The sequence below is a fragment of the Mixophyes fleayi genome, chromosome 2, assembly GCF_038048845.1.
Source record: "Mixophyes fleayi isolate aMixFle1 chromosome 2, aMixFle1.hap1, whole genome shotgun sequence".
Classification (NCBI taxonomy): domain Eukaryota; kingdom Metazoa; phylum Chordata; class Amphibia; order Anura; family Limnodynastidae; genus Mixophyes; species Mixophyes fleayi.
The window spans coordinates 80,313,029-80,334,657 of NC_134403.1; the positions used below are offsets into that span (position 1 = coordinate 80,313,029).

General features: G+C 42.3%; 1 protein-coding gene across 2 annotated transcripts in view; it reads right to left on the reverse strand.

Annotated features, from left to right (window-relative positions):
* The window catches only part of KIF5A (kinesin family member 5A), a 125,530-nt gene extending 108,648 nt beyond the window's left edge, over nt 1-16,882 (reverse strand). For both annotated transcript variants that reach the window (XM_075199366.1, XM_075199365.1), the window contains exon 1: nt 16,303-16,882. In XM_075199366.1, the coding sequence (XP_075055467.1) occupies nt 16,303-16,428 (126 nt within the window). In that variant the 5' untranslated portion in view covers nt 16,429-16,882. The remainder of the gene's footprint in view (nt 1-16,302) is intronic.
* Nucleotides 16,883-21,629: the final 4,747 nt, after the last annotated feature.

Consider the following 21,629-nt stretch of genomic DNA (forward strand, 5'->3'; position numbering starts at 1 on the left):
AAAGGGCATCATTCATCTGCACACTGTGGATGTAGATATCCTCAGGTTTTATTGGTTTCTAATTACAAATGCATTTGCTTTGAAGCTATTTTTTTATATAATTATTGTTATTAGATGCATTGATGTTTGCATTTACCATAAATGTTCCACTAAAGGATAGGCAAAAAAATAAGAGGTTCGATATTGCAGTTCCCACATGCCAAAGGATACTCAATGTCATCTATTGCGGCTTCCTGTTATACTGACACTTTAATCTGCAGAACATCAACAATAGTAATTCTAATGTTATTGGTGAGTGTCCCCGAAGCCAATGCAAATCAGCCTATGATATAATTAGGCTCTGGTCTACCCTATCTCTCCGTTCCCACACTTTCTAAATCAATCAATTAACAATTGATTTGCAGGGTACATTTGATTCACATATTAAATGGAAACATAATTGTAGTTTCAAGAATGTATGTGTAGTGCTGGCAGTCACAGACATCTGCACATGCGCATTAGGGAACTGTAGTCAAACAGGAACTACAATCACCGGTTTGCACTGAGCTGCTGCCAGAGTATTTAGTAAGAGCTTGCAAAAGGGGTAGGGGCTAAGGTGTGCGAGGAATGACTTTAAAACTGGCAGTTGGAGTGCAGCGGTTGAAAGAAAAGAAGGAGTATGGAAGAGAGCAAAAAAAAACAGAGCTGACTGAGAAGTGAGTGTTCCCCTGTACTACTGGTTGGGAGCAAAACAGAGGGAGCAGAGAGGCAGGATAGAGACTGTGAGAGTACCAGAAGTCTGAGAAGAGGAGGGAACAGTATCTATAAGACCACTGTATACAGAGGAGTGATATTGGTAAATAGGAGCTGTTGGTGAGGGGAGTACACCCCTGTCAGTTGCTTTAAGTAAAAGTCTGGAATAAAGAAAATACCCCAGAGAGATATAGAGAAAGACACAGTGAGAAGAAGGAAAATATCTTTTTAAAAGAGAAAAACAACTGGAGTCCTGACTGGAAAAAGCCAACTTGGACTAAAAGGCTGATCGTCATATGGATAAATAACATCTTATTATCTGTTTATTGATTTATCGGGACTCTGTATTATACCAGTAGTCAGATAGGGACTAGGTGGGAAGGCCTGAAGATTGTAATGTAAATGAACCCTTTTGCTGGACTGAGATAATATTAACAAGGGATTAGTGCAGGGACAGTTAGTTAGGGAGCAGAGACTGAGTTACATGTATGAGTAACTGTGCAGACTACCTCACTAATTTTCAGTCGCTTACAAGAGAAATTCACAAACCTGTGGTGGGAGGAGCCTACAATATTGAAGTCACTATATGGTCATATCTAAGGGATAGATGGTGAAATCCAAAGTGTAAACATATGTCTATTTATGCTGCTGAACTTGTGTCATGTTAGTTGTTGATATTAGTTATATTTGGCAGATGATTGTAGTTAAAAGAGAATTACCTCTTAGTAGTAGAATAACAGAGAAGAGAGAACATATATGTATGGTAGTATGGGTATTATATAGTACTATTTATCGATTATATACAATTGTTTGTTTAAACTACAATTTATATTTTTTATTTAAAATATTGTAAAATCCCTTTAGATGCTTATAGCACACTAATAAATGTGCCAGTGGGGCTTCTAAAGATCTAAAGATAATTCATGTGTGATATTTGTGACATTTGTGTGTGTGGCTTTTGTCCAGTGAAGGGGGGCGGAGGGTTCCTTGGTTTCCCTCTGGTGTTGATACAACCAGGACACTGCCCAAAGAAGACCGTTCGGTAATCAGACCAAGGGGGAGGCACTGCACAATCTGGGATACAAAGCACTGAATTCATTTGCAGACCACACACACAAATTGATATATACACCCTAACCGGAATAAGGGGTGTTACATATGTATCTGTAGATTGCTATGGTAAATGTTGTGTATATATAGCGTCTCTGTCTCAATCTATATTTACAGACCCATGTACAGTCTTTTAAATCTCAATCGCCTCTGAGCTTGGTTCTACTAGTTCAAGTACCTGTTTTCAATGTTTTTATATTTATTATGATCAGAAGCATAAACTGTTAATTATTATTATTATTATTATTATTATTATTATTAATAATAATAATAATAATAATTTAATAGTAAGTTCCATTTAAAGATTCTGAAGCTTCCATCAAGAAATGTATGTCCTAGTAAACTGGAATTATAGATCATGCAGAAGATTGAGGTCAAATACAAAAGAAGACATACATTTCACTCATATACTAAAAACTGTACAGAGAAGGCATAAAATAAAAGGCTACAGTGAGGGAGACAGAAAATGTGTAGGGTTCTTCCCATGTTATAGTTATGTCTTTTGTCGTATGTTCTATCCAACAGTGGTTCAGCTGTTAGGCTGCCGTTCTGATAACGACCTTGCAGAACAGATGACAGAGGTCTTCACTTATAGCAGCCGCCTTTCCCGTAGAGCTTTATGTGCACACATGTACTCGGATGCCCCCAGGACTTAACTCCTAGCGTAGTGCAAGTTTGTTAACAACACCGCAGCGGTAAGTCAGAGGAGGCTCTGAGTAGATGGTAGCGGATGGTCAGACGTAAGCCGAGGTCAGGTGTCACAAGCAAGTACAATGGTCAAATAACACGCCAAAGGGTCAGGGTCACCAGCATGACAGCAGAATCCAAGAACAAGGCAATAAGGTCACAACGGGAGGTCCAATAGTAAACGGGCAGAGTATCCACAGGAAAACTGGGACAAGGCAGGAACAGGACGGGAGCAGGTCAGCAACGGACAGAATCCACGCTATAACCGGCATGGAGGCAAAGCCCTCCCTGCCTTAAATACTGATGGTAGGCAATCAGGTACTGTTTTGATTAATGAGGCACTGATTAATTAGCCCGCAGGCTATAGATGTCCCCGCGAACGTGCACGGCTGCCGAGAAACCGTAAGTGGCATCCTGTTCGTCATGGAGATGGCCGGGACGCCAGAGACAGGGGCAGTGAGTCGCAGAGGTGCCCGCAGCTGCCGCGGCTTCTAACATCAGCAGGGTATTTATTTTGTATTGCCCTTTAGCACTAATTCCAAACCAGTGTGTCAGGATTCATTTGTGTGTCAGGATACTAAGCTAAGTATTTCATAAGAATTTAAACTTCATTGAACATATGTATTATACTGAGCTATATTTCAATTGTAAACAAAACAGACTAGCTGCATGTCAAGACAGTTCAAAGCAGCAGATACAACAGCAGAACTGGCAATATAGCTGAATAACTCAGGAAGTCACAACTGGTAAAATAGTTTGTAGAGGCAGTACTGAGTAGACGAATAGCATACCTAGCTCGGAGGCTGGAGAATCAGAGAAGACTGAAGACACAGTATGTACCGCGGTGTCAGTATACCTGGTAGACTCAGGAGACACAAAGTACTGGATAACAACAGATGACAGGATACCTGGTTTACTCAGGAGTTAGAGGTACCAGATGAACCACGGTAGACAGGACTCGAGGTCTTGCCAGGAGGCACGAAGCACTGGTTCGATCCGTGGGTGTCAGGATAGAGGAGGGTCAAACAAGTCAAAGGGTCAAAAGCCAGAAGAGCAACGAAGGTACCAGAGAATGAGCTGGAGTCAAGAACAGAGGCTGGATCTGGGTCAGAAGATAAGCAGCATAGCCGAGGAACAAGCAGGGGTCAATACCAAGAAGTCAGACTGAGTAGGACACAGGATACTCTGGAGAATCAGTAACAGTAGACAAAGACAACAATAAACTGCCAGAGACTACTGGGAAAGGCAGTCTTATAAAGGCAGAGAAACATGTGTGGGTGCTGCTAGTGAGGTGGAATGTACAATAGTAGGACAGCAGCACCTCTGGTGGTAGGGAGGTACTGCAGGCCAGATTCACATAATGGCAAAATTCAAGCACAGTTCTTAGCAGACAGGAGCTGCAGGAGGCCAGCAGCATCCTCATGGAAGATGCTGCAATTCTCTTTGGTTTTCCATCATGCATGTTTTTATTCAACATTGTGGTTTATACATGGTTTATAAATTATAATTTGCACTACAAAGTGTTTGGGGTCTCATATACCGCCTTATAAAAAAAAGCTGTATTTTCTGAGCGCTGAAATCCTAATATAGCACTGTATTTTTCTGAATTTGCACTACAAAGTGTTTGGGGTCTCATATACCCCCTTATAAAAAAGCTTTGGAAGCATATGGAAACCCATGTACAAATTTGCTTTGCAATACCTAAGCTGCCCACCCTCCAGTGTGTACTCAAAAAGAGTTTTCAGCACAGCCAGGAACCTTGTCAGTGATCGACGTAGGAGGTTACTTCCTAAAAATGTGAAAAAAATTATATTCATCAAAATGAACTACATCTTCCATGAGGAAGGTATTTACTGGCAAATACATCCAAGAACTGACACTTCTCTAATGGTGGATTCCAGTGGAGATGCATTAATAGTCTGTGATGATGATGTACACACTGATGAGGGTGAGGATGATGCTGAAGATGATGACGACAACATCTTGACAGTGACGAATTCATTTCACAGCACTGTTGGTCTAACATGCCTTTAGGGCATTGATAGCTGGTTTAGTGGGGGCCCAAACAAACCAAGCACTTCAGCCAAAAAAATGGCAGCCCTTGTCGCTGAAGTGCTTGGTTTGTTAAAGTGTGCATGTCCTTTGTAAAATCAAACATATGGGTGAGTAGGAGGGCCCAAGGACAATTTCATCTTGCACCATTAATCTTTCCTGACACTGATGTGTGTTTCTGCCATTACTCTAACAAGCCCAATGTTAGCTTGTTTAGGGAGGGCCTAGCAGTGATTAAACTGTATTTTTCTGAATTTGCACTAATAAGTGTAGGGTCTAATATATACACCCTTATAGAAGAGCTGCTTTGGTCATTTTTATTAATCTACAAGTCTTTGCAGGCTTTTTTTCTTAATTTGCACTAGTAAGTATAGGGTCTAATATACACCCAAAGACGAGTGTTCCATAGCTAAGAGTCAATGATAATGTTACACTAAATAAATAAACAGACACATAGGAAGAGAAGAGGGAGACAAAAAAATAATCATCTTCCTCATCTTACTCAGGACTGTCAATGGTGTTATAGTCTCTTAGCTGTGGATCAGCCTGCGACAGTCCTGGATGGTCATCTTCTCCCTTTTCAAGATGAGGCGATTCCTGGCAAGCCAAATAGCGTTCTTAAAGCAGTTAATTAGGCTCCAGGCTTCCTGGATTGCCCCAATGATGTGGGTCCCAGGAAATAATCCATAAAATTCCGAATGGTATGACAGGCAAGTTCTGGGCACACTGTCCTTATGTTCATGTTCCAAGGCATCCAACAGTGCCTGTGCAGTGGGGCAGTCCCAAAAAAAATACGCTGTGCTGTTTCCCTTCTAGTGATGCAGAAGTGGACATATCGGCAGAGGTTCCGGGAGTGAATGAATGTCCTGAGAGGCAGACATCCCTTGATAGCCACCCATGCAATGTCTTTGTGTCTAGTAGTCAGGCTCTCAGAGGCCACATTCTCCCACACGTTTTGTTGTATTTGTAATCAGCACTTTACATGAAAGGTACCTAACTAGATTATAATTTTGTGGGAATTGGGGCTGATTCAAAAATCACTGATGAACTGGCGTTTTGCTGTGAATTTCAATGGCTCTTTTTAGTGCATTGTCTGGCACCCTGGATTGGTGTGTGTCTGATAAAAGCACGCATCCCTGGGGGTCAGCGCTCGTTGCCATGTATTAGCTGTAGAATTACCTCACTTATCCAAGAAACAGGTGGAGCGATCGTTGCCATGTATTAGCTATAGAATTATCTCACTTTTCCAAGAAACAGGTGGAGCGATCGTTGCTATGAATTAGCTGTAGAATTACCTCACTTATCCAAGAAACAGGTGGAGCAATCGTTGCCATGTATTAGCTTCTAGAATTACCTCACTTATCCAAGAAACAGGTGGTGCGATCAAATGAACCATAACTGGTTTCTTGATCCAAGGACAATTCCATCTTGCACCACTTTTCTTTTCTGCCACTGCTGTGTGCCAATGTGTCCTAGATGTGCTAGGAACTGTAGATCGCTGCAGTATTTGGCTGAAAGTGTATGAAAAGCATATTGTGACCAGTGAGATGGTAAAAATTTAATGGAAATCACTGGAATTTACTGTTAGTAGGAGGTTAATAATAATGTAAGTACAAAATAATAGCTAAATTATGTTATTTTTCTTAACAAATGGCTAAACAAAACCAAAACACGCAAGGGCGGTTTCGGCAAAACCAAAACCCGAAGGTAATCCAGATCCAAAACCAAAACACGGGGGTCAGTGAGCATCACTACTGAGAATGTACATGGATTAGGGACAGTTGGCAAACATGCTCCTTTGCTGAAAGTCTCTGTCTTTATTTTGCTGAACATTACATTAGTATACATTGACACAGAGAGGTATAAAAATGCACTGTAATCTCTCTAAGGTTCAGCAAATACAGAATATTGCAGCCCTTGGTACAGATCTTGATACAACAGAAAAAGAAATGGGCTGTTTTGCTGCCCATCATGTATGTTATACTGACCTGCCTGCCCTATTAAGAGGTCAGGTCAGTAGGATCTATCTCGCTAGCTTCTGTAACAGTTAAATGCTCTTGTTCTCTGAAAATAGACAAGATATGTTCAAGATTAAAAGCCTGATACAAGTAATAAATGGCCACAAGACTTCTCCTCGTAATACTCGCCACAGTTTGAAGATTATACTGTAATTAGTTTAAAACTAGCACTCAGGACAATGGGGATACTGGATTGATTGATTACAACTGAGCTGCCAGTACATTGAATCCAATGTACTATGCCCAATGACAGATATGAATAATGACAAAGGATCTATGCCCCCAAGTCCTGATGTGCGATCCTATATACAATTTTTCACATTCTGAAGTGCTGACATCAGCCAAAGTGGTTATCTATTTGATGCTTTTCCTTAGGAGGCGCATAATGAAGATGCTATAAAAAAAACAACAACAGTTTGAGCGCTCCTCTTAAAAATGTTGAAAATTTTGTATATAAAAAATGTATTAGAAAGATCTGTAGTTCGTTGCAGCCCTACTCAAGGGTGCCAGCCTTGTACAGATCAAAGAGAAAAAGAACAATATGGGCAGGGCCTGATCAGCCAATAAGCTGACCAGGCTGCAGCCTAGGGCACTGGAGCCAGGGGGGCGCAGGATCGCCGAGATGTTTTTGTTTGTTTTTTCTAAATGTGGCAGCCGGAGTCATCGGGACTGCCCCTGGTCTAAAGGAGGGGTCCCGACTGTCACTATCACATGACAGGCAGTCTGGCGCTTCTTACTCTGGTCACGTGAGATCAGGACTTCCACATCTCACGTGACCAGAGTAAGAAGCACCCGCGGCCACACTGACAGTCAGCTAGCAGCGATCGCTGCCAGACTGCCTGTCATACACAGCGCTGAAGAGAGGAGTCAACAGCAGGTAAGTCCGTTCTAAAGTCTTGGGGAGGGGAGGCAGATGGGCAGGTGAGCAGGCTAAAGGGCGCAGGTGAGATGGCTAAAGGGCGCAGGTGAGATGGCTGAAGGGTAGGTGAGATGGCTAAAGGCGGCAGGTAAGATGGCTAAAGGGGGCAGGTGAGATGGCTAAAGGGGGCAGGTGAGCAGGCTAAACGGGGCAGGTGAAATGGTTAAAGGGGGAAGGTGAGGTGGCTAAAGGGGGCAGGTAAAATGGCTAAAGGGGACAGGTGAACAGGCTAAAGGGGGTAGGTGAGGTGGCTAAAGGGGGCAGGTAAGATGGCTAAAGGGGGCAAGTGAGATGGCTAAAGGGGCAGGTGAGGTGGTTAAAGGGGGCAGGTGAGATGGCTAAAGGGGGCGGGTGATATTGCTAAAGGGGGCAGGTGAGGTCGCTGAATGGGGCAGGTGAGGTAGCTCAAGGGGGCAGATGAGCAGGCTAAAGGGGGCAGGTGAGGTGGCTGAAGGGGGCAGGTGAGGTGGCTGGAGGGGGCAGGTGAGGTGGCTGGGGTGGGGGGGGGGCGCTACGGCTGAAAAAGCCTAGGGCGGCCGGAACCCTTAATCAGGCCCTGAATATGGGTGCGGCAAACATAACAGATCATATATAAGAAAATATTAATGATGACCGTGACTGATGGCGGGCTTCGTTGTATCTAGATCAATTTATTACAACATAAAACATAATATAAAATATGCACAATATTAAGCTGTATCACATATACCAAATGCAATTGTGTAAACAACCTCTATTCAATAATGCAATGTCCGATAAAGCAGTATATCATCTATGACAGGATATGATCTTATTGGAAAATAGTAGCAAGGTGTGTGGCCAGTACACCTTGTATAAATGTCTCTAATCCTGGACACGCATGGAGAAGAATATTAATAATTATGACAGCGGTAATAATGAAAAGGTCTCACCCCACTGTTTGCACCCCTGTGTGATGCTGAAAACGGGGGTCCCAATTAAGTCTTGAAATATTAGATAAGCGTCATGCGCCTCTAGTACCTTTAGTCGCAAACAGCGTATGCCGAGGAATCTGGCTGCTGTGGGGAAAATCTCCTCCCCCCACTGTTTGCGCTTTTGTATGACGCTGGAGACAGGGGTCCCGAACAATATTGAAGTATTAGGTAGACGTCATGCGCCTCAGGTGCCCGTAGTCTCGGACAGTGTGTTTCGAAGGATCTAGCTGTTATGGAGAAAGTCTCCTCCCCTGTAGATTGTAAACAGTCCAATGTGCGTTGATCCCAGTTGGAATAAACAATGATTTAAAAGGTTGAGATGATATAAAATATCCGTTAGTAAAAAGGTCCAATAGTGTCTAGTGATTAAAATAAATAGGCGCTTATCAGGACATGAGCAATGCTAATAGATCGAACTGACGCGTTTCGTCTGCTCACAAGCAAACTTTTTCAAAGATAAACATAATGGAAGATGCTGACATTTTCAGCGATTAGTAGAGATGTGGTATAATATGTATATAATAATTAGAGTGTACTCTGCCCTGTGCATTGTGAGTAATTATGTTCTAAAGTATCAATTATGCCCCACAAGCTCCCTATATTTAATGCCCCTTTGCCATTATTTTATTGAAAAAATAGAAGGTTGGTAGAAGGATCAGGCAGCACAACCGGGAAATTAAAAATAAAAAATAAAATTAACATAAATACACTGGCATTAAAAATAATGTTTTTACTAACATTTTGTAATGCTCATAAATGAAATTAAATGGATATGGGGATGAAACCTCTTGGTTCCTATGACCTAATACACACTTGATATGGAGAGGCGTGGCAATGTCTTTTGGATACTAGCTGGTCTATACACTCACATTCACTGCAAGCGAACGCAATTCTTATTATTATTATATTTATTTATAAGGTACCACATAAGATCTGCAGCACCCTACAAGACATATACAGAACAAAATTATCCAAAACACATTACATGATACATGAAAACAAAATAGAAAGACCAGACATACTAAACAAACAAATAATATACAGATAACATGGTAATGCAGATCAAAATATTTACAAAATCATGAGTGAAAGTGATGGTAATGACCAACGTGGATAGAATAGTAGAAGGAGAACACAAGGAAAGAGGGCCCTGTTTGTGATCCTAAAGGAAAGGAAAAGACACAAATAGGGTGGTATCGATTGGGGGAGTGGGGGTGAAAGCCGAAAAAAGGGAGTTAGGAGAAAGGCTGATCGACTTGAATAAAGAAATGAGTATTAATGGCACTCTTCAAGCCTGGAAGAGTAGAGGCTACACTGATAGGGAATGGGAGATCATTCCACAGCTGGAAAGCAGCCCGGGCAAAGACCTAGAAGCGGGAGTGGGAAAAGATACTCAATTAAGTAGTGAGGTGGTGGTCATTGGCAGAGAGAAGGGGGCGGCAATGAATGTGAGTAGAGATGATGTTGGAGATGTAGGATGTAGCGGGGTGGGGGGGGTTGGTTGAGAGCTTGGAAGGTGAGGGTGAGGCATTTAAATTTAATTTTGTAGGCCACAGGGAGCCAATATAATGACTGGCAGAGAGGGACGGAAGAAATAGAGCGGCCAGAGAGTAGGAGGTTACAATAATTAGGGCGAGAGATTACAAGTAAGTAAGAGTTTTGGTGGTTTCCGTGGTGAGAAAGGGCCATATATTGGACATAGTCCAGAGGTAGAAGTAGCAGGATTTTGAGAGGGACAGAATGTGAGGTTTCAAGGAGAGGGAGGAGTCGAGGATGACCCCTAGGGAGCGGACTTACGGGACAGAAAGGAGGGTAGTGTTTTTAACAGAAAGAGAGGGGGGATGATGGAGCCCTGGAGGAGTTAAGTCTTGGAAATACTGAGTTTAAGAAAGCGGTGGGACATCCAAGATGAGATGGCCAAGAGACAGCAGGAGACACGAGACATAGAGGTCAGTGTGTGCAAGATAGATTTGGGTGAACTCATCATACAGGTTGTGCTGGAGGAGGAGAAGGAGCAGATGAGGTCACCAAGGGAGGAGGTGTAGACGGAGAAGAACAGGGGGCCAAGAACAGACCCTTGGTGAACTCCAACAGGTAACAGAAGAGGCCAAGGGTGGCTGGGCTTAGGTACAGGGGAGCATCTACCCGCCAGACCGGCCCCATTGTGGGCTACTTTGGACTGGGTCATCTGCATTTTTTCCCCTTTAAAATGTTCCTTTATAGGCTACTGAGTAGAGTCTTGCCCCCGGACTAAAATTTGCCAGCCATACCCTGGGAAGAGGGGAAGATGGGAAGTCAGATGTAGAGACTGAAAAGGAGCGGTTGGTGAGGTAAGAGGAAAACCAGAAAAGGAAAGTGTTACAGAGGCCTATAGATTTGAGAGTTTGCAAAAGGAGGGAGTGGTCAACTATACGGAAGGCAGAGAGGTCGAGAAGGATAAAAAAGGAGAATTGCCCTTTAGATTTAGCGAAGAAAAGGTCATTAGTGACCTTAGTGAGGGTGGAATGGAGGGAGTGAGAAGAGAGAAAGGAGGTGAGATGGTTGTAGACAACCCGTTCAAGAGGCGTGGAGGCAAAAGGAAGGTGGGAGATAGGGCAGTAATGAGAGGGAGGCAAGGTCAAGGGACTTTTTTTGAGTATGGGGGAGACAAGAGCATATTTAAAGGAGAAGGGGAAGGTTCATCAGGCGAGGGATAGGTTGAGGAGGTGGGCAAAGTGGGAGTAGGCCTCAAGAGAGAGGGAGTGGAGGAGGTGGGAGGGAATGGGGCAAGTGAGCATGTGGAGGGGGGTGAGGAGGATAGGAGAGTGTGGGTTTCATCTGTGGATAATGGAGTGAAGGAAGAGAAGAAGGTTGGGCTAGCATGTGGAGGAGACAGTGGGGAGCAGAGGATAGAAACAGCACCACAGAAAAGGGTGGGAGGAGGGAAAAAGAAGGGGAGAGGGTGGAGTGAGAAGGAACTGATGGGAGGAGATGTAATGACATAATGAGTCAATTTTGGAGATGAAGTGGGCAGCAAAGTTGATTACAGAGACCGAGGAGGGGAGTGGGAGTAGGGGAGGGGAGAAGAGAAGAGGGAGTTGAAGGTGGCAAAAAGGCGATGGGGGTTGGAGGATTGGGCAGAAATGAGAGTCTTAAAGCAAGATTGTTTATAGAATGATAGTGCAGAACCGTAATAGGTGAGTATGAACTTGAAGTGAAGAAAGTCAGCATTAGTGTGTGACTTTCACCAGAGCGGTTTTGCCCTATTGGAGCTTTTTTGAAGCTTGTGGGTAAGTTTGGAGGGTCACGGTAGTGATGGTAGAGAGGAGTGGGACAAGGAAGAACGTGGTATGATCAATGGTGTCTAGGTTATGCCTGGTGAGAGTAACTTTAGGGGATGGGGAACTTGAGAGAGGCGGGGAAATGCTAAAAGAGCAGAGTTTGTGGTCAGAAAGAGGGAAAGATGATTTGTTGAAGTCGGAGTCAGTAGCAAGGTGGGAAAAGACCAGAGAAAAGAAGTGGCCGTGGTGGGAGGGAGTGGAGGTCCATTGAGAGAGACCAAGGGAGGAGGAAAAGGAGAGAAGTTTGGAAGCAGCAGGGTCTGAGGTATTGTCTATAGGGAAATTAAAAGTGATAAGGGTGATGAAGTTATCAAGGAATTGAGAGACAGGACCAGCAACACGTGGTGAGCCGGGTGGAAGAGGCGGATAGAGTTTACCTCATAGGAGGAGAAATAGTGGGAGAGTTCAGGAGAACTCCGAAAAAGCAGCAGGGGAAAGAAGTATTCCAACCCACCACTTTCTTTCTTGTCTCCCAGGTCTGGGTGTGTGGGAGAAGGACAAGCCCCTGAAAGAGAGAGCAGCTGGTGGGGTAGTGTCCACAGGGCATAGCCAGGTTTCAGTGATGGTCGAAGGAGCTAGAGATAAAGAGATTGTGGATAGAGGTCAATTTGTTACTGACTGACCTGGCATTCCAGGAACCACAGGATAGAGGAAGAGATGTGAATGAATTTGTTGAGGTTGTTGAATTGCAAGGTTGGATATGATTTTGAGCGAGGGACATGACAGGGAGCGAAGGTCAGAACTGGACAACAAAACAACTAGGAGTTGACCCATTAGTAGGCAGAGGACTGTGGGGAAGGGGAACAGCAGGTGGGAGAGGAGTGGAAATGGGGTTGATTTGGGGGTTATGGATGGGAGCAGGGGCAGGCTGGGCTGGGTCAGGGTGGCATCTGTCCCTGGGCTGGTCCCACAGTGGGCTACCTTCGGCTGAGTCACTGGTCCACCTGCATTTTTTTTTGCTTTAAAATGTTATTAATAGGCTGCTGAGTCGAGTCTTACCTCCTCTGCACCACGCAGGCAGGTCACATGTTATATTCAGTCCAATCAGGGAAGGAGGAGGAGACAGTGGAGAGTGCTCTCCCTCCTTTCTTTTTCACGGGATCCACGATGTGTGTGCTGTGTGTTAGGTAAGTAAGGGATAGCAATGTTAGATTTAATCAAATTTGGGGAGGCTGATGGGCATGTGGGGGATCTTATGGCATATGTAGGGTGGTCTGAGGGCATCTAGTGAGGTCTGATGGTATGTATGGGGCATGTGGAGAGGCTAAGTGGCATGTATGGTGCATGTGGGGAGGCTAAGTGGCATGTATTGGGCATGTGGGGAGGCTGAGTGGCATATATGAGGCATGTGGGGAGGCTGAGTGGCATGTATGGGGCATGTTGGGAGACTGATTGGCATATATTGGGCATGTGGGGAGGCTGAGTGGCATGTATGAGGCATGTGGGGAGGCTGATTAGCATGTATGGGGCATGTGGAGAGGCTGAGAGGCATGTAGGGAGGCTGATTGGCTTGTATGGAGCATGTGGGGAGGCTGATTGGCATGTATGGGGCATGTGGGTAGATCTCATGGCATGTTGAGACACTGATGTGTTTTTAAAGGGCATGTGGTGAGGTCTGGTGGGAATGTGAAGAGGTCTGAGGGGCATGTTGGCTAATTATGTATTTTTTTTTATCCCCACTTCAACAGTTCCCTTCACAGTGATTGTCAACACAGAAGCAGCATGAGCTACTGTGGAGAGACTGTAAGTACCCTTTCAACCCTCCTCCGCTGGACTCAGCAGCAAGGTAAGAGCTGAGTTGATTATTATTATTATTATTATTATTATTATTATTATTATTATTACCATTTTGGCAATGTTGAATATCTTATTTTTCACTTAGCGAGATATTGCAATTTATGTTATATTTTCAATGTATGTGTGTGCGTTACGTATGCGCATCTTTATACTGTGTATATGTAATGCACACATATATAAAAGGTAAAGTTGGCTCTTTTCCATATCTATGGGTATTTTTTGGCTCTTAGGCTCTGACTGGTTGGCCACCCCTGAATCAGATTCTAGCTGTCATTTTGTAGAAGGTACTAAATAAATGATAACTAGAATCAGATTGGTTTCTATAGGCAACATCTCCATTTTTTTTGAAACCTTCAGTTTAGTAAATATACCCCACAGACCTTTATAAAATACATTATTTATCATATGCTCCTTTAAAGAATTTCTGATGTTTTTGTACTCTACATTATAGTACTTTTGGCACTAAATAGTGAGACACCCCACGAGAAGTGAAGTTGCTTGTACAGTCCATTCACCACATTGCTTCTCATGATCCTTCTTCCAGGTAATGGCATTGCTGCTATTTCTATATATAATGTGTATTACCTTGTAAGGGATGCAAAGGAATCAGGGAGAATGAACTCTTATTAAACATGTTCTATTGTAAACATGTATGAAACAATAAACAATGCGGGTGTATAACTTAACTTAAGACATTTTTGAACTTTCAAAGAAAAATTCATAAAAATAATACAAACAAACTAAAATAAGTTCAAAGAGAAAAAATACTGTTTTGCGAAGACATAAGTAAAATAATCTGTATATCATGATTGCCAATTGGCGACTGTCATGTCAGTTTGTATTTGTATATGCATTACAGAAAAACAAGTCCACTATAATGTATTATTCATATATGGTCTGTGCCAGCTTTAGGGCAGGACACACAAGGACCTTGTGGGCCCAGGGATGGCTGCACTGGGGGGCATCTGCACCCCCCTCCCCCTTGGGCCAGTCCAATAGTGGGCTACCATGGGCTGAGTCACTGGGCTACCTGCATTTTTTCCCTTTAATGTTTCTAATAGGCTGCCGAACTGGATTCCCCCCCCCCCCCCACCCCCCCTACACACACTTAACCCCGGGCTAAAATTTTCCAGCCAGATCTTTTGTGGATCCTAAATGATCCCATGTCTAGGATTAGCACTGGTTACACTTTGCATTATACTTGTAACATTTCAGACTTAATAAAGATACACATTGGTGCTAAAAGTTTTATTTTCTAACTCTGGAAATGTGTAAAGTGTTACTTTTGTAGACATACATGCAGTATCCCGCACCGTATGGGGAAAAATAAAACCTTTCACTTATATACAGTACATAATAGACAAACACTCCCAGTGGAACTTATTATATGTGTCCATCAAATAGACAAAAAAGGTTAAATTGCTCAATAATCTAAGCATTGGGTGTTAATATTGTGTTTTATTCCCTAAAATAAGTCATGGCTGACTGATTATGGATTTGTTTGCAAATTAAACATCTAATAACCCAATATCATTTGTCTGTGACCTTGGCAGGTCATGCTCTCTTTATGATATCTTTGCATACTGTTATTTAGAATATAATATACTTGGCAATCTACATAATGTTACATGTACAGAGCAGCATTGCAGGAAAATGATGTAATAACAACAGAACATTAAAAATCAATGCAGAAAACCATGGCATATGTTCACACAATAAAACAGTATCTAGTTTGTAGGGAAGAGACACATTGCTGGTAACTGATGATGCTGCAAGTATATAATTGTTCTGGTAAAAACAAGTGATGACATCACTACAAGGTGTGACATGGTGGGGACATTTTTAATAGTTTCCTTAATTGTCTCAACCTACTTCAAAGAAGTTACACAAAGTGACAAGAGTTAGAAAAGGAGACTGAGAAAGGCTTGAGGTGAGGAGTGGGGGTGACAGTGGGAGAAGATCATCCCTGGCAGACCCCTTACTCCTTACATAAAGAAAGATGGAAATGGCCTAATAAACAACCTACTGTAATATAATTGTTTATAATAATATATATTGCCTGTAATATTTGCAAAATTAAGTAATGGTATAAAAAACTATTATTTACATAAAGCTAGCTAGCTGCGTTCCTTTTACTGTCCCCATATTCAAACTACTTTGGCACAACGACAATATTGCACCTCCATACAACCAGATGTGTGTAAAGAATCATGTACTCTAATATAAAGTAAAATATCTAGCTAAATACCAATAATTAGTATTAATGATATAAAGCATACAATGGTGATAGGATAAATAAACATCAATTATATTTAAAAGCCTCAGTGAAACCGTCTGTAGAGCACTGTGGACCACCTAAATGGAATGAGTAGGGGGATATGGTGGCAGGCCACCATTTATGTCATGGTCAACATAAACATCACCAGTGAGCAAGCTTGTGCATCATAGGAGAGATGTATAAAGGACTCCGCCACACCCTGCATAGAATGGACACCGGCTATCCTGTTAGAGGGAGGGGCCACATTTACTATTGTGAACATCTTGCAGGAATATTATACACCACACAACGTCTAATGCACAAATACAACGTATACATACTCATCTCATATCCCTTGACTAAAATGTGAACAGAGGTTTTATTTGCTATATTTATATTTTTATGGCTCCACTTTAAGGATAATACATAAACCAAACTAAACTAGATGGTCACTCACCCCGACGACCACAGAGTCATCGCCTTGGAAAATGGGCAGGTATTTGTCCCCTCTTTGCACCTCCGACTGATTCAAAGGGCGAAATCTGCACAGAACCTTGATGCTGCATTCATTGGGTTCAGCCATGATCGGGATGTAAGGATGCTACAGGCACTGACTTTATAAAGCCTGACTTGTGCACTGAAATAAATGAGCGATCGTAGCAGCAATAAGGTGGGGTGCAGCGAGAGATCCCGAGGTCAGTGGGTCACAATGAGTCAGGTACCCGCTGGATCCAGCCCTTACAGCAGAGCTGGGATGGATGCCCTGGAGATTGAGAGATAAACACGCTGCAGATGTAAGAGGCTGGCTGCGGTGTCCAGCCGGCTGGAAGGTCTCATCTGCATGCGGTGTTATCTGGTGTGGTATTCATCTGTCTCTTCCTCTGTACGATGAGATGTGCCTCCTGTGCTGGCCAATGGACATGTATAACAATGGAGACAGGAGCTGTTTGATGTGTCTTCAGCCTGAGTGCTGCAGAGATGAAACCACCAGCTCTGTCTTGCAGTCAATGCTGCAGCCTATGGTACACTGCTTAATCATTCCGTGCTACAGCGCTGCTCTGCATCTTTTAAGGTGGTACAGCCTGTTAAGGTGGAAGTGGAATTGTGTATTTACATTGAAATGTAACCACTGTTCCTTTAAAGGCACTTCTGCTTGTCAGTTATTTTGATTTTGACGATTTTTAAGTAAACATAACTAAATATATACTATAAATATATTTATAGAACGGGGCACACGAAACAATATCACTCTACACTGTTATTATAGGACTACATATGAAGCTGTTTATTAATAAAATCATTCTGTTTCATTGGTTAGTGGAGCAGCACTAACCAGGGCTAGTATGTGATATTGCAATCTCAGCCTAGAGTACATGAATATCATAAACGCTTGTATACAGGGATATTTCCCATCTGGAAAACACACACACACACACATATATATATATATATATATATATATATATATATATATATATATTATTCTAATTTTTTTTCAAAGGGACACTTTACAGCAGATTCATTATGAACCATTTAATCATTGTTTCTGTTAGCACAGTAGAACACCGTAAGTATTTATGGACAGCTAGTACTGCAACTAATACCATAGTAGAGCATTCTCAGTACTGTAGTAAGTGCAGTGGAAGGAGGAGCAGTTTTACTAAAGGACAACAAGGATACTTATATTGGGCCCACAATGACAGGGGGGCAATCATGACTAGCAGTGGAGAATAAAGGAAGACAAGAGATTCTCATATTTTTTTTTAAAAAAAAAAGATTCTTATGTAAAACTAATTCTACTTATGACTCATTTAACTTAGGTGATCCTGAGATACCATGTGTCATTCCTGATAATTAGTGCTAGAATGAAATAATTTTATTTCTAAAAACATTGTTAACCATTATACATTACTCTAGTGCCAGATTTGCAGTGGGTAAAGTTGCACTGGGTGGTAAAAAATAATTATATAAACATTTTTTTTAAACCAGCCATATGTTTATTAATGATAATAATGTTTGGCGTTGTTCATTTATTTTATAATATAAATGTTTTTGTATACATTGTGATGTGACCTTATATTGCTCATACAGTACACTTGTGCGTATACTGCACTCTGTTCTGTCTGTCTACATACGGTAAGTAACATATAGACAGAGCGTACTTATACCCAGATTCGAACCAAAATACATTGTAATGTTCATTTTGTGGCTACCAATAAACATTGTCCAATGCGATCATTGTGATTCCAACGCACAAAGAGTTTAATGTTGATGATGATGATGATGATTTAATAGCCAAATATAGCAAGATAACAGCAAACCATGATAATGCATAAACAATAAATTAAATAAAATATAATAAAAAACAGGAAATTATAAACCGAATACATTACGCATGCGCTTCCCCTGATACAGTCATGTTGTCTGTTGTCAGGAAGAGAGAGAGCTAACACTGGCCCGGGGAGCTTATATGCAGCTTGAATTAACATAAACAGTGATGATGTCACAATGTACACAGATAACAACAAGTGAGGTCTTTATTGTTCCAGGGTTAACAATGTTCCAGTAGCCTGCTGGTCATAGGTAAATTAATTTAATCTTTTCCAAGGATGGGGGGCCACTGACTCCAACTGTTGCTTACGCGTCTTCGCGCCAAATAACCAATTTAAACTGACCCATAAACAAAGTCATAATTGCCTACTCTCCCGGACTTCCAGGGAGGATCCCTAATTAAGATTTAATTAATAAGAGTAGGCAAACCTTCCGTATTCGCCGAAATTCACGGCATTGAATGGCGGGGGCAGGGCTTAATCACGTCATTAAGCCCCGCCCCCCCACTATTCAATGCCGTGAATTTCATCATTTTATAGTGGGGGCGGAGCTATGGTGACGCCCCCTCCTACCCCGTGTCACATGAGTTTTGAAAGTTGGCATGTATGAACAAAGTGCTTTTGAGTATTAATGTCATATTGCTCATAACTTGCGAATGCTAGATGCGATTGCTACCAGGTTAATGCTGGTGAAATAAGCTTTAATATGAGACCAAACTCTTTACCTTTTAGAGGACCTGAACCATAAATACCTTTACTATAATATTATCTATGTATAAATAATCTCTAATCCATTTTACTAATAAATAAATGTGGATTGGAACCTTAATAATTGTGTACTGTTTACAAGTGTAAGTGTGAATGTAAATGTGTTATTAATCTGTGCGATTGTGTCATTACACATATGTACTAATAGCAATCGCACAGTAAAACAATATTAATCAATTTAGTTTACTTCATCCAATTATTTGACTTCCACAACATCTTGAGATCCACCTGGATTTGAATATGGTGGGAACAACGCTCAAGTTCCGTGCTCTTTTTAAACCGAAACAAGTTGCGTTCTGTTTTGAATCAGGCCATCTATGTGTAAAAATACTATGTTAATACCAGATAACATTCCTTACTTGCCTAATATTAATTACACCTCAAATCAAAATTTCCTGAGTATATAGCAATTATAACAATATTGAGATCATTGCTCACTTTCTAACTTATGGAGGTTACTTACATAACTACAAAATACAAATCATTTCCAAATTAGGACCATTCCCTTTATTAATTAAGTGTTCTAGTTTTTCTACTAAAATACTCCTCGGTTTTACTTAATTTTTATCTGAAATTAATCATGCAAGTGAGGGGAATCAGGGCTGTCATTATTACACGTGTCACTTTAGTGCGTTTGAGTATTTTCTACTACATTGTTCGGAGTGTAAAACTGCAACTTGGAAGTTCAAATTTGTGTCCTATGAAAAGTGTATGATGAGCCCTAATGCTTTTTGTTTGATTTTCCAATTTCTCAATGTTCCTCAAAGGAAGAAGAGGCTAAATAAGATGGAACAAGCAACATAAGCCATGACCACAGTAATGGGTCAACAGCTCAAGGAAATGGATATGACTATCCAGGCCCAAGAAGACGCACGCCTACAACGCTTCATGGATAATGAGCGCAAGTTGCAGAACCCTTTCATTACGCAAGTAATGTGTATGCAGGAGCGGATTCTCACGGAAAACAGAGAACTTATGATGGCTTTTCTTGATTGCCTGGTGTCCAGAGTGCAAGAGCCTGCACCATTTCAACCACACTCTCCATACCACCTTGAGGGCCTTACCCCTTATATAATAGAGGGCAGGGCCGCCATCAGGGGGGTACGGGGGGTACTGTTGTACCGGGCCCGGGCTCACCAGGGGGCCCGGTACAACAGCTTAGCACAGACTTACCTGGGGCCCGCCTCTGGTCTCCGCTATTCTGTCTTCAGCCTGGCTGTCACCATGACAGCCAGGCACCAGGATCCGATCGCAGGGGTGGAGGATTCATTCCCCCTGCGATCATGTGCTCTGCCTGTGACAGATCACGGTGACAGCCAGGCTGAAGACAGAATAGCGGAGACCAGCGGCGGGCCCCAGGTAAGTATGTGTTGCTCATGGAGGGGGCGCTCATGGGGGGGGCCGGGTGGCACGGGGGCCCGTACTGGGCCTAATTTTTTCTGAAGGGGGCCCTGATAGAGGGCAACAATATTGAAGATGTTATACACTTTTACTTTTATACAGCTTTCTCACCACATGCTGGCAGTGTGATAGGCAGACTCTTTTTCTTTAACCAGCCCCAAATTATTTTCTAATCTATCATAAGGGTCAGTTAAGCTCATGTTTTCTGCTTTTAACTTTACTTTCAGTTGTTGGGCAGGGTGTTCTTCCCCCTACCCATGCACTGCCAGGGCAAGTACATTATATAATAACAACTAATAGATATTCCAGAATCATATGAGAAATGTTACCGCTGGGCGGATTACGTGGAATCGGCATACCCCTGAAGCTGGAAGGCAAAATGCAGATAGGGCAGATATTCAGAGTAACACAGGTCTGTATGCTGATATGTCCCTTTGTAAAAGTCAAACTTTTAATAAAAGTTTATATCACCTTTAACCAGCCAAGCAGTTTTCTCTAGGTTCTTTCAGACCTTTTTGAATGGCTTTGGTTATCCTTTTCCAGCAGTAACAACTTTTGCCTTATTATGCTGGAATATCCCTGAGAGACATGGACCGCAGAACTCCTAAGTGTGATCCGTGTGTACGTACCTTTGGGAGGTCAGGTGTCTAGAAATACCTCATCGTACACTGCATGGTTCCAGAGAGACTACTGTCTATTATTAAATACTTGTTTTCATTAATGTTTCCTTTAAGATTTGTAAGTACAAACTTTTAACAGTGACCATTTTTTACTTTAAGGTGGCTGCTAACATATTCCTGCCCACTGACTAAGGTAAAATACTCAGGCGCGCACACAGGGGGAGGGTCGGTTCTAGCTTTCTCCCCCCCCCCCTCTCCACGAATGAATGGACAGTAGAAGTATGTATAAACATGCTAAACACTGCCCCTTTCTACAGCACCGCCGCGGACGCCTCTCTCACAGCGTAACGTCTGCTGTATAATCCAGCATCGCCAAAATGGAGCTGCTGTATATGCGTGGCCGCAGCAGCTCCTCCCAGGCATAGCCAGAGTGAGGCATTACGTCACTGGCTGCCCTGATGAACAGTTAGTCCCAGGGCGTTCAGCAAATTATAATAAATATATATATATAGGTCTGGTACTTGTCTAAGAGTCATATAAATGCATTTATTAGTTATTGGGTATGATACAGGGTGAATGCAAGCCAAATACTGCCCATAAACAAGCTTGTATAGTGTTCTAGTGTTTCACCCTTGATTCATACACCCAAGAGTCCATTTCTGGTG